Genomic DNA, 13,950 nt, shown 5'->3' on the forward strand with positions numbered 1-13,950 from the left:
TCTTTTCAAAAGTTCAGCTTATTTCACTGTGCCAGGCAACAAAACATATGCTCTGCAGAAAAGCTTAAAGTAAACCAGTCACATTGTTCAACAGTCATTCTCAGGCTGATTCACTTGCATGCTTTGCAACTAGAGGGCCTAGTTCACAGTTCGACGCTGTTCTGCTGGTAAGATATATATGCTATCAATGAAACTCACAAATGCATGCCGGCCACCAACACAATCCCGAGCAAAAGCTAAAAGGGCATTCTTGCTCATACAAAATAAAACAAAGAAAAGCTCATTCATAAATGCAATTGGCTGTCAGAACGCTGCCTAGATTTCCTAAATGCTAAAATACCATTGCGAGCTTTGTTTTGTCTAGTTTTTTGGGGGGACAGTAAATTGCAGAGATGGAATAAAATACCAATGACTTATCTATAAACATACATTGTCCATGATGCAAAACACCTCAACACAGTGAACACTTTCTGGTCTTTCATTTGTCATAGTGTTTTAAGTGACTAAGTACTAACATAATTAAACCGTTCAACTAGTAAGCCTAAGGACTTAGTATGAACTCAACTCGCAGGACTCACCATTGCTAGGCTTCAGCATGCAGGAGTCAAGGCAGACAAAATATCTCGCTGCGTTTTGTAAATGCAGATCTAAAAACGCTTCTATTTGTCAATTCTGCTCGGATTCAGGCAGGGTTCGCGCCAAATCAAGAATGTAAAAGGACTGAAATCTCTGCTCTCTCATAGGATCACCAGACAGCGCTCTGACTGATATGATGTGTTCGGTACTTTCCTCCAGTGTAGTTTTTTCAGTAACAAGTTACAAAAAAAGATTTTCATCCGGCAAAACATTAGGAAATGTAGCTGGCTACATTCTTTCGATGACAAACATTACAAATATGATGGCCACCCATCGTTTTTGCAAAAAAATACTTTGCCTTTTCATTGCAAACTAATTTACTAGCCAAATGGCATTGCACTTCTGTTGTCATCGGATGAAAACAATTTTCTGCCGAATGTGTTGCACTAATGTGTTTTGTGTGAAGGGGTGTACAACTATATAGTTCATCACTCTACTGAAGCAACAAACCAAAAAAACTTTCAATATAAAGACGCAGGTGAAATGGTTTAAAACGCTGATTTTTTTTTAATGGTATATGTTTTGAAACCACCAATTTCTAAAAGCTAATGCAACCCCTGGTATATAAAGTTCTCTTAAACTCCATTAGGATTAAACTATTTTCCTAGTGTAAACAGTCTCGTCTCACCCATCGTTGCCATCTGGTTTGGTCAGCTCCAAACGATCAGGCTGGACAGCAAAGCTGATCCGACACACACGTCCATCCTGGAAAGAAAGAAATTACTACATATTATCAAAAAGGAAAAGGTGATGGCGTGTCACAAAAAAAAAGACTGCACTAAAATATTTGTTTTATTAATAAATGGTGCTCTTATTTTTATTTTTTTTAAACTGTGCACTGTATAGGGAAATATGGTGCCATTTGGAATCACAACCTCCATCCAAAATGTAGAGGCAGTACAGCTCAAATGTTATTGATTGTAATATACATAAATCCTTCGATGTTACCTCAAGCAGAAAGCCAGCATGGTTTGGGCCAACTACACATTGTTTTAAGGAGGCCTGCTCCAGCAGGTTGAGGTGTGGATGACTGCATTGGAAACAGATAATGTAGTGAATGTTAACATGTAGAAACCGCTATATACCTGTGGAACGTGGTCCCTGCTGAAAGACATGGCTGAATAATACATTTGCTTATTATTCCACAGTTAAAATAAAATACATCATATTCAGGTCTTACCTGTTAAAGTTGTATTTGTTGAGTTTCTCCGACACTTCACGAAGTCTGTTAAGGATAAAAAAATGAAATAAAAAAAACATTGACATTAGTGAGATTGTTCATTTCCGTTCACGGTATGAATCTGTGCAATTAACGGTCTGGAAATCCATGGCCTATAAGGACATTTCTACTAGTCTGTACTCTGTGTAGACTAAGGAGCAAGGCATCTGCTTGCACGACATTAACAAGAAGTCCGATGAGAATCTCAATAGTTTCAAAATTACACACCAGCTTCAATTTAAAAAAAAAAATCTAAATAGCAGTATAGCTTAAACAGTTAGAGCATGGTGTGTATAACCACATGCACTGCATTGGGACTGTTGCCTTCACTCACAGGATGCCAGCGGGCAGGTCATTCCCAAAGTCAAAAGACAGAGGGAATGTGCGGAGCTACAGTTGAAGTCAGAAGTTTACTTACACCTTAGCCAAAATACATTTAAACTCAGTTTTTCACAATTCCTGAAATTTAATCAGAGTAAAAAGTCCCTGTCTTAGGTCAGTTAGGATCACCACTTTATTTTATGAATGTGAAATGTCAGAATATAATTATTTTTTTCTGCTTTTATTTCTTTCATCACATCCCCAGTGGGTCAGAAGTTTACATACTAATTGAGTGTATTTGGTAGCATTGTCTTTAAATTGTTTAACTTGGGCCAAATGTTTCAGGTAGCCTTCCACAAGCTTCCCACAATAAATTGGGTGAATTTTGGCCCAATCCTGACAGACAGAGCTGGTGTAACCGAGTTAAGTTTATAGGCCTCCTTACTCGCACACGCCTTTTCTGTTCTGTTCTGTTCTTTTTATTGCCGTTTTGGAGCAGTGGCTTCTTCCTTGCTAAGCGGCCTTTCAGGTTATGTCGATATAGGACTCATTTTAGAGTGGATATAGAGATACTTTTGTACCCGTTTCCTCCAGCATCTTCACAGGTCCTTTGCCGTTGTTCTGGGATTGATTTGCACTTCTCAACAAAGTAAGTTAATCTCTAGGAGACAGAACATGTTTCCTTCCTGAGCGGTATGACAGCTGCTTGGTCCCATGATGTTTATACTTGTGTACTATTGTTTGTACAGATGAACATGGTACCTTCAGGCATTTGGAAATGGTTCCCAAGGATGAACCAGACCTGTGGAAGGCTACAATTTTTTTCTGAGGTCTTGGCTGATTTCCCTATGATGTCAAGCAAAGAAGCAATGAGTTTGAAGGTAGGCCTTGAAATACATCCACAGGTACACCTCCAATTGACTCAGTGTCAATTAGCCTATCAGAAGCTTCTAAAGCCATGACATAATTTTCAGGGATTTTCCAAGCAGTTTAAAGGGCACAGTCAACTTAGTGTATGTACTATTGTGACCATTCTTTTTAGTACAAGTTTAGCAGAGTGATTATTTAGTACAACTCCAAGTCCTTAACTGTCACCATCCTAGACCTGCAAAATCTTTGATTGTAGGTAAGTTTAAAAACCATGTCGCGGCCTCCCGGGTGGTCTAGTGCACTGCATCGCAGTGCTAGCTGTGCAACCAGAGATTCTGGGTTCGCGCCCAGGCTCTGTCGCAGCCGGCTGCGGACTAATTGGACTAGCGTCGTCCGGGTTAGGGGGGGGTTTGGGGTTTTTCCGGTAGGGCTATCCTTGTCTCATCGCGCACTAGCAACTCCTGTGGCGGGCCGGGCGCAGTGCATGCTAACCAGGTTGCCAGGTGCGCGGTGTTTCGGGGACGCATGGCTTTCGACCTTCGTCTCTCCCGCGCGGCAGTTGTAGCGATGAGACAAGATAGTAACTACTAACAATTGGATACCACGAAATTGGGGAGAAAAGGGGGTAAAATTCAAATAAATAAAAACCATGTCCCGTAAAATGTGGCAGGCTTACTTAACTTTTGTTTCAGCTCTAGCATCTATTTTCTCAATGAGTGAACCAGGCACATTCCTTTTGCTTGCTATGAAATGACAGGTCAAATAGGATCAACAATTGTTTAAACAGATCTTCAACTGCTATAGGCTACACTACTAAAAGCATTGATTCTAAATTCTAATGGCGTAAGTACAACAATGGTTGTTGACAGGAAACAGGTGAAGAGAACAAACATTTAATTAATCCATATGCTCAAGGGAGCAAGTCAATACACGAAGGCTGATATCATACAAAAAGTCAGCCGCAGAATGTGGACAAATCTTGTCAAAGATGCAATATTACCTCTTGCAAAGGGGAAAGGCTATCAGACAGTTGCATGCAAGCTGTAAGGGGTGAAAATGTAAGTAATAGGCCTATGCCAAATGACATTTCCTGTCAAGCAAGCCCAGTGGACAAGCCAATGGATGGCAATGACTTATAAGGCAAGGCCCGGTGGGTTGTCCAGCGACAGGAACCAGTCCGTCAGCAGAAGATAAACAATAAGCCAGCAACACTGTCTTGATATATGAGGCACACCACCCAGAGCCATTTATAACCAACATCAACAGGACAGAAGGGCACTATTAGTCTGCAAGAAATGTGATTGCATATTCTCAACCTAATGTTCTCCTCCTAACCTGTACAAAAATACTGTTTTATCCATGTGGGTCAGAGAAGAATTAGTGTACTCAGCTGTGTCATGGAAAGACATCCTGAACAGTCGAGGCAAGAGCAGTCCATGAGACTGGATTGTGAGTCACAACCCATTCTTGTAAGCAAATATATCATTTTTTGTGAGAATTATGGTAAGAAACACCTCTTTGGTAAGACAACTGCAGTTGAGCAGTAGGGGGATATATTAGCACATGGTGACCATATAGCAAATGTGAATGCATGCCATTGCCTGTGCTAGCAGCTTGTAAAAGATATGGCTTACCTGGGGATTGATTGTCATTCCACATCAGCCAATTGTCACAAGATGAGTGAACATGATTGTATTAGGCCAAAGTTAAGTCAACTGAACCATCTTGGTAAATTAGGCCCAAGCAGGTGGCCAATGGTACAGACCTGGATTACACACAAGTACAAATTCCTAGCTTCATATGTCATATCCTGGATTTTAATTCAAGGTCATTCAATATGTGCTTTTCCAACATCCCAATCTCTGTCTTAAAGTAGAATGGCCCATTAATCTGTTCAATCTCAATGGATGATATAAATAGGTTTACTATAAATCACATACAGAGCAAAATGCAGGTCACAAGACAGACAGTCAACTGTTCATAGATGGTCCTTGTCTCTCTTAAGCTAACGTCTGTAAAAATAAAAGTAACTTAAAAAGACCAACTCCACAACTTTCAACCTCTTATTATGTCCAGCATATGTGAAAACGGCGCATTTCTGTTTTGTACTTCAAAAGAATACAAAGTTAAAACGTTCTTGCTACCAAATGATATCTTCAACAGTGATTTTAAAACAGTGTGAGAGTCGCGGTGACATGGGGGCCAAGAAAATACACCCGTGGCCTAGAAACTCTTTGCAGGTTTTGAAAATCATTATTTTTTAAATCATACCTGTAATGTCACAGAGAAGCATTTTTTTAGGACCTTAACTTTTTTAAACCACATATCATAGAAAAGCGCTGTTTTCACAAACTGTATTGGTTTGATGCTGGAGATTATGACTATGACGTTGAAAACTGGTTGATATCTTTATTGATCTAGGCAAGTTCACGACGAACAATATTAGTTGGTTGACTAACGTTTGTTATTTAACTAACGTCGTTGGCTAGATAAACAAGTCGAATCAAATAAGCAATCCAATGTTATCTTACAGTTGGTTGGCTGGATAACGGTACCTAAACTAGCAAGCAAACATATTGGCACAAGTGTGGCTAGCTTAGCTAACGTTATCTAGCAGTGACTAATACATTAGCTAGCTTATTAGCCACTTAACTAGCTAGCTACATCTTCAAACGTTCCGTTGAGCTAGCCAGCTGGATAGTCGACAATAAGATATCCAAAAGGTAGCCAACATGACATACAAAGTCAAATGCAAAAAAACATTGACGGATCATTACAATGCCATAATCACTGACGTCCCCCCCATCCCCCAACCCGCATTGTCCGTCTCAACTTTGACCATCGGCCAATCATTCCAGACAGAGAACGAACGAAACAGCTCCGTTAACTGCTGCTAGCTATGGGCTAGTTAGCCACCAGGCTAGCTAACGTCGTTAGCTACGTTGAAGAGGCTTGTTCAAGATGCCGGGCCTTGCTTCAAGTACGGTAATGTGGTCGAAAATTGTTTGATTGAAATGCACATGACAATATGAATATTGCTTCGAAACAAATAGATAATCGTCGGGTGCCACACCCTACACATATATATTGATTTAAACCCCTATTTTCCACGCCCGCAACAAATACCTGTCATTGAGCTGGTCCTCAGTCCCGGGCAACGGGTGAACCACAAAGTGTATGGATGTCATGGATCCAATCCAAATGAACACACAAATGTGTCTGGGAAATGTTATTTTCTCGATATCTGTATATGTAAGGATTCATATAAATATTTTATGACAAAAAATCCCGAGCTTAGAACTACAGCCTCCTCACCCACATGCCGCCATCTTAACTCTACCAAGCTTTTTCGTTCTGTATGTTGATTAACCTTAGCACACACGAAAACTGGATGCTGGTTGGACCTTGAACAGAAACAGGGAATATGTTAAACGGAACGGGATTGGTTTAGAGAAGAAAGGCAATGAAGAGAAAGGAAATGAACATTTCTAGACGTCTAGCTCGTGCTATTTTAAAAATGTAACTGAATTGTGATAAATCTATTTGTTATTTGGGTATTTTATTAGGATCCCCATCAGCTATTGCGAAAGCAGCAGCTACTCTTCCTGGGGTCCACACCAAACATGAAACAGAATGACATAATACAGAACACCAATAGACAAGAATGTGTTGATATATGATGTCTAGGATTAGTAGACTACAGTTTAAAGGAAATTGATACTGTTTTTTATATTGGTCCTGACAGAAGAGGTAGGATAATTATGACAGTATCCTCTCCTAGAAGGAAGATTATACACAATGCCTCCAGGTGCACGATAAGGATGCACAAAGGAATGCTGCCAACAAATCCAAGGATGTTTGAGATAATCCATAATAAATTTGAAGCTCTGTGGGAATTTAGCAAACAATGATAACAGGCACTTCCTCTGACATTGACAAAACTGGATCAATAGAGCAAACAAAATCATGTCTTACATTCAGACATTTCCTTTCCACTCTGTCATTACTTTTCTGATAAATAAACATTCTCCGTTATGCAAACTGGTATGTGGATACTATAACATGGAGATTGAGGATCACTGTCCAGTATGACTTTCGTGTAGGTGTATATTAGCCAATGATTGTATCCCATTCCATGTATAATCCACATGCTCCCTCTGCTGGTTGACATCCCCACAGCTCAAGAGAGGAATTACATACTTCAATTAAATGTCTAGTTTTGAATTACATTTGGTTGAGTTGTCAACGAACATGAATTCAACGTGAAATCAACCAACATTATACCCTATCATAGGATTTAAGTTAAAAGTTGTGTGAATAAAATACAAAATTCTCTTATATTGATGACTTTTTACAAATCCAATCCGTTTTCCACGTTGGTTCAAAGTCATCGCATTACATTTTTTGGTTGAAATGATGTGGAAACAATGTTGATTCAACCAGTGGGTATAGTGGCGTAATGAAAAAGGTCCACAGATATAGCTCTTGTCTATAGACCTTCAGTAACCACTGTCAAAATCATACATGGACTGCTTGATTCATGTTGCCCTGGATATGAGTGCTGTGCTGGCCTAATTATGACAGAACCCCCAAAAGAAGCATGGCAGCAGGAACCAAAGGTATAATTATTTTAGCCTGTTTTTCAATTTCCACACAGCAATAAAAACATGTTGGCTGGCTTTTGCTACGCATCCAGTGTTTATTAAAACATTTTGATAGACCTGGTGCAGTTTTTTAGATAACTCTATTATGTCGCAGAAGCATTGATTGCATGTACCTACTCATCTAGAAACAGCTTCAGTAGTTTAGACCTATGGTCTGTCTGGGTAATTTGAAGTTTGTTTTTTATATCAGCAGATGGCAGGCTTTGTCTTTCACTTTTTGAGAAGTGTGTTGTTGGCTGCTGATCGAGTATCCCAGAGACAGGGCCCTAATCCTACCCTTATGATACCCAATAACTCTTTGTCAAATCACAAGTATTTGACTGTTTCTTTTTTTTAAATTACTTTTTCAATAAATATTGTATTTTATGATCACAGTATCAGAGGAAGAAATCATTTATGAAGGAATTTAATTCAGAAAATAAAGATTTCTATATTTCTCAAAAAAGAAAAGATACAGTATATGCTCTGTGTTAAAAAACAACACAAATGGAAATGGATATATCTGTGTTCTCAGGGTATAAAATTATCTAAACTGTATACAACTGCTAATTTGAATGACAAAGAGAGGCACATAGGTAATGCTACAGGTTTGTCTGTTCGTCATCTCTTCTTCATCATCAGCCTATACAGTGGAAGAAATTACTAATACTCTGAAATTCGTGACTGTACAGCCCATTTGAGTATAGGAGTGTAAAAGAAGGGAATAGAGAGCTCCACTTCTCTCTGCCTGCCCCTGAGGTGAATAAGTGGAGAGAGTCTTTCATCTGACAGAGAGACTCTCGCATTCCCTCAGAATCAACATAAACTGCAAAGTTCCCAGAGAGCCAGCTGCTGTGATCTGCTTCACACTCACTTGCTTTCTTCAGTAAAGTTAGATTTGGTACAGCTGGTTGACAATTCTCTCAGCGGTATTGCAAAATGTTTCTACAAAAAAAGAAAAACATGAGGGCAAATCTGGTTCATGTGGCCATTGGTCTGGTACTAGGCGTACACACAAGTAAATGTGAGGTGACCATGTTTTAGTTTCTTATGTTGTGTTATAACCTCTGTGGTCTTGGTTTATAACAGTTTTATAACAAATAATAATTGTTTGTTTTTTACTTTCTCTTCAGGTACTTTGCATTGTTGTATTCTGAATTGTCAGTGGCAAGCCACATTATATAGGGGAGGGGGGGGGGGGGGGCTTAGTTTACATGATGTAATGCATTGTTAAGATGCTGTTAAAATAGTTGGATGACAGAAGAAAAAAAACACTGATTAATCAGATGATGTATACATTTAGCAGATTATGCTTGCTAATTGTCTGACAAGTCATTTCCCTAAAAATATCACCTGCAAGAACATTTCCAGCAGTTAAACAGATTGTATAGCTGGTGGAACTGTCACCAAAACATGTTGCTTTTCCAGAAATCCACTGTGTGCCTCTGTGTATTCCTATCCTGAGGTGCTTGAACTCCATGCCAGTACCACTCTGTTGCCACTAAGCCTAAATGTAACATTTTATCAGAGCCAAGTCAAACAAGAACATAGAAATATCACTGTTATTTTTAGATTACGGGTCAATGTGTTATCAAATGGCCTAAAATGGGGATCAATATGGACATACTGATAATAAAACAAATAGCAGGAAACTTGCTGTGTCACTGCAATGGATACACTGCATTATACAATGCAGAAATCTAGTGCACATCCTTCAACTTTCACCTCACATTTTCACATTGGTTATACAATTTAAATCAGATTACAACCTCTGCCATTTTCTAGCCACTTAAAGGCTCCATTTTTTTTCTTTTTTTTTCACCTTTATTTAACCAGATAGGCCAGTTGAGAACAGGTTCTCATTTACAACTGTGACCTGACCAAGATAAAGCAATTTGTCCTACAAAAACAACAAAACAGAGTTACATATGGGATAAACACACTTACAGTCAATAAAACAATAGAGGAATCTATGTACAGTGTGTGCAAATGTAGTAAGATTAGGGAGGTAAAGGCAATAAATAGGCCATAGAGGCGAAATAATTACAATTTAGCATTAACACTGGAGTGATAGATGTGCAGATGATGATGTGCAAGTAGAGATACTGGGGTGCGAAAGAGCAAAAATAAATAAATAACAATATGGGGATGGGGTAGTTGGGTGTGCTATTTACAGATGGGCTCTGTACAGGTACAGTGATCGTTAAGCTGCTCTGACAGCTGATTCTGAAAGTTAGAGGGGGAGATATGAGTCTCCAGCTTCAGTGAATTTTGCAATTTGTTCCAATCATTGGCAGCAGAGAACTGGAAGGGAAGGTGGCCCAAGGAGGTGTTGGCTTTGGGGATGACCAGTGAAATGTACCTGCTGGAGCGCATGCTACGGGTGGGTGTTGCTATGGTGACCAGTGAGCTGAGATAAGGTGGGGCTTTACCTAGCAAAGACTTATAGATGACCTGGAGCCAGTGTGTTTGGCGAAGAATATGTAGCGAGGGCCAGCCAATGAGAGCATACAGGTTGCAGTGGTGGGTAGTATATGGGGCTTTGGTGACAAAACAGATGGCACTGTGATAGACTACATCCAATTTGCTGAGTAGAGTGTTGGAGGCTATTTTTTAAATGACAGTCGCCAAAGTCAAGGATCGGTAGGATAGTCAGTTTTACGAGGGTACAGTGGGGCAAAAAAGTATTTAGTCAGCCACCAATTGTGCAAGTTCTCCCACTTAAAAAGATGAGAGAGGCCTGTAATTTTCATCATAGGTACACTTCAACTATGGCAGACAAAATGAGAAAAAAAATCCAGAAAATCACATTGTAGGATTTTTAATGAATTTATTTGCAAATTATGGTGGAAAATAAGTCTTTGGTCACCTACAAACAAGCAAGATTTCTGGATCAAAGGAAAGAATGAATGGGGCCATGTATCGTGAGATTTTGAGTGAAAACCTCCTTCCATCAGCAAGGGCATTGAAGATGAAACGTGGCTGGGTTTTCAGCATGACAATGATCCCAAAAACACTGCCCGGGCAACGAAGGAGTGGCTTCGTAAGAAGCATTTCAAGGTCCTGGAGTGGCCTAGCCAGTCTCCAGATCTCAACCCCATAGAAAATCTTTGGAGGGAGTTGAAAGTCCGTGTTGCCCAGCAACAGCCCCAAAACATCACTGCTCTAGAGGAGATCTGCATGGAGGAATGGGCCAAAATACCAGCAACAGTGTGTGAAAACCTTGTGAAGACTTACAGAAAACGTTTGACCTCTGTCATTGCCAACAAAGGGTATATAACAAAGTATTGAGATACACTTTTATTATTGACCAAATACTTATTTTCCACCATAATTTGCAAATAAATTCATTAAAAATCCTACAATGTGATTTTCTGGATTTTTTTCTCTAATTTTGTCTGTCATAGTTGAAGTGTACCTATGATAAATTACAGGCCTCTCTCATGTTTTTAAGTCGGAGAACTTGCACAATTTGCCCCACTGTATGTTTGACAGCATGAGTGAAGGATGCTTTGTTGCGAAATAGGATTTGATTTTGATTTGATTTTGGATTGGAGATGCTTAATGTGAGTCTGGAAGGAGAGTTTACAGTTTAACCAGACACCTAGGTATTTGTAGTTGTCCACATATTATAAGTCAGAACCGTCCAGAGTAGTGATGCCAGTCGGGCGGGCAGGTGCGGGCAACAATCAGTTGAAGAGCATGCATTTAGTTTTACTAGCATTTAAAAGCAGTTGGAGGCCACGGAAGGAGTGTTGTATCAGTAGTCTTGTATGTCTTCCATTTCCTAATAATTGTACCCACAGTTGATTTCTTCAAACCAAGCTGCCTACCTATTGCAGATTCAGTCTTCCCAGCCTGGTGCAGGTCTACAATTTTGTTTCTGGTGTCCTTTGACAGCTCTTTGGTCTTGGCCATAGTGGAGTTTGGAGTGTGACTGTTTGAGGTTGTGGACAGGTGTCTTTTATACTGATAACAAGTTCAAACAGGTGCCATTAATACAGGCAACGAGTGGAGGACAGAGGAGCCTCTTAAAGAAGAAGTTACAGGTCTGTGAGAGCCAGAAATCTTGCTTGTTTGTAGGTGACCAAAGACTTATTTTCCACCATAATTTGCAAATAAATTCATAAAAAATCCTACAATTCTTTAATTTTTTTTCTAATTTTGTCTGTCATAGTTGAAGTGTACCTATGATGAAAATTACAGGCCTCTCTCATCTTTTTAAGTGGGAGAACTTGCACAATTGGTGGCTGACTAAATACTTTTTTGCCCCACTGTATGTACAGAAAAAAGAGTCGGCCTGAGAATTGAACCCTGTGGTACCCCCATAGAGACTGGCAGAGGTCCGGACAACAGGCCCTCCGATTTGACACACTGAACTCTATCTGAGAAGTAGTTGGTGAACCAGGCGAGGCAGCCATTTGAGAAACCAAGCCTATTGAGTCTGCCGATAAGAATGCGGTGATTGACAGAGTCGAAAGCCTTGGCCAGGTCAATAAAGACGTCTGCACAGTACTGTCTTTTATCAATGATGGTTATGATATCGTTTAGGACCTCAGCATGGCTGAGGTGCACCCATGACCAGCTCGGAAACCAGATTGCATAGTGGAGAAGGTACAGGATGTTTTTGTGCTTGTCATGGGCAGTAAAGTCTGGGGTGAACCAAGGGCTATATCTGTTCTTAGATCTACATTTTTTGAATGGGGCATGCTTATTTAAGATGGTGAGGAAAGCACTTTTAAAGAGCAACCAGGCATCCTCTACTGATGGGATGAGGGCATCTAGCTTAGAATGTAGGATGGCCAGGGTGTTAAAAATATCCCAGTATAGGTCCCCTAACAGTACGGACTCTAAAAATAGATGGGGGGCAATCAGTTCACATATGGTGTCCAGGGCACAGCTGGAGGCTGAGGGGGGTATATAACTAGCGGCAATGGTGAGAGACTTATTTCTGGAAAGGTGGATTTTTAAAAGTAGAAGCTTGAATTGTTTGGGCACAGACCTGGATAGCAACTCTGCCCCCTTGGCAGTTCTAATTTGTCGGAAAATGTTGTAGTCGGGGATGGACATTTCAGAATTTTTGGTGGCCTTCCTAAGCCAGGATTCAGACACTGCTAGCACATCGGGGTTGGCGGAGTGTGCTAAAGCAGTGAATAAAACAAACTTAGTGAGGAGGCTTCTGATGTTAACATGCATGAAACTAAGCTTTTTACAGTTACAGCGCCTGGGGAATAGGTGTGGTACTGGGGGCTACAGGGCCTGGGTTAACCTCTACATCACCAGAGGAACTGACGGGGTCATGATAGGGTCTGCACAAAATGTTTGATGTATTATAATAATTGATTATGCTTATGTTGTATTAATAGAAGGGGAAGGGCTATAAGACCCCTCTCCCTCCACATTTACAGGGTCCTAGACTACAGATTAACAATATATATATTCATTATAAGGTTTAATATTGTTCCGCAGTCTTTTCTAGTCTCTGCCTCTTGTAAAGAAACGGTCTGAGAGATGTGTCAGTGATTGCAATCAAAACAGGGGGTGTGTGAGAAAGCGCCTCAAAGATAAAATAGATTCATAGACACAGAACCCTGCAGGGGAGTGATAGAGATAAGAGTCTAGTCAGACATACCACTATAAATCAACTTGGGGAGTGGACATTTACTGCTGAGCCTTTAGATAACACTGAAACTATTGTTTGTATAGTTGTGTATGCATGGGCTTGGTCTCATGAGTAGAAGGTAATGACGTAGGAGGTGACATCACTAGGGGTTGACTGCAAGCATAATAAAATAACTTGGACCTTTTCCTATTTTGCAGAATTCAGGAGAGACATTTGCATGTGTGATCTTTGATCTTTGACTTCTGTCTACAGCTGTATTTAAAACAAAATTGTTATGATTTATAAGTGCACATTTTAAGTATTCCTTATTTGTTAAGTAAAAAAACGGAGCACAGAAAAATGGAACCAACAGAAAAGAGGATGAGTAGGATCAGGGTACAGCTAAAGGCTATAAGAACTGGTCGTCTAGTGCGTTGGGAACAGAGAATAAAAGGAGCAGATTTCTGGGCGTGGTAGAATAGATTCAGGGCATAATGTACAGACAATGGTATGGTAGGATGTGAGTATAGTGGAGGTAAACCTAGGCATTGAGTAACGAGGTCTCTGCATGTGTGGGGAGTGGGACAAAAGAGCTATCTAAGGAATGTTAGGCGGGGCTGGGGGCTCTACAGTGAAATAAAACAATAATAACTAACTGA

General features: G+C 40.1%; 1 protein-coding gene across 18 annotated transcripts in view; it reads right to left on the reverse strand.

The window, feature by feature from the left end:
• The window catches only part of LOC110511375 (E3 ubiquitin-protein ligase UBR5), a 43,242-nt gene extending 36,830 nt beyond the window's left edge, over window positions 1-6,412 (reverse strand). For 16 of the 18 annotated variants that reach the window (XM_036970864.1, XM_036970817.1, XM_021592396.2 and 13 more), the window contains exons 1-4: window positions 6,173-6,411; window positions 1,817-1,861; window positions 1,585-1,666; window positions 1,265-1,341 (exon numbers count right to left, since the gene is read on the reverse strand). In XM_036970864.1, the coding sequence (XP_036826759.1) occupies window positions 1,265-1,341; window positions 1,585-1,666; window positions 1,817-1,861; window positions 6,173-6,234 (266 nt within the window). In that variant the 5' untranslated portion in view covers window positions 6,235-6,411. Of the gene's footprint in view, window positions 1-1,264; window positions 1,342-1,584; window positions 1,667-1,816; window positions 1,862-6,172 lie in introns of all 18 variants that reach the window. The other 2 variants (XM_036970792.1, XM_036970799.1) reach the window with 1 other exon arrangement.
• Window positions 6,413-13,950: the final 7,538 nt, after the last annotated feature.

This window comes from Oncorhynchus mykiss, chromosome 3, assembly GCF_013265735.2.
Source record: "Oncorhynchus mykiss isolate Arlee chromosome 3, USDA_OmykA_1.1, whole genome shotgun sequence".
NCBI classification, from domain to species: Eukaryota; Metazoa; Chordata; class Actinopteri; order Salmoniformes; family Salmonidae; genus Oncorhynchus; species Oncorhynchus mykiss.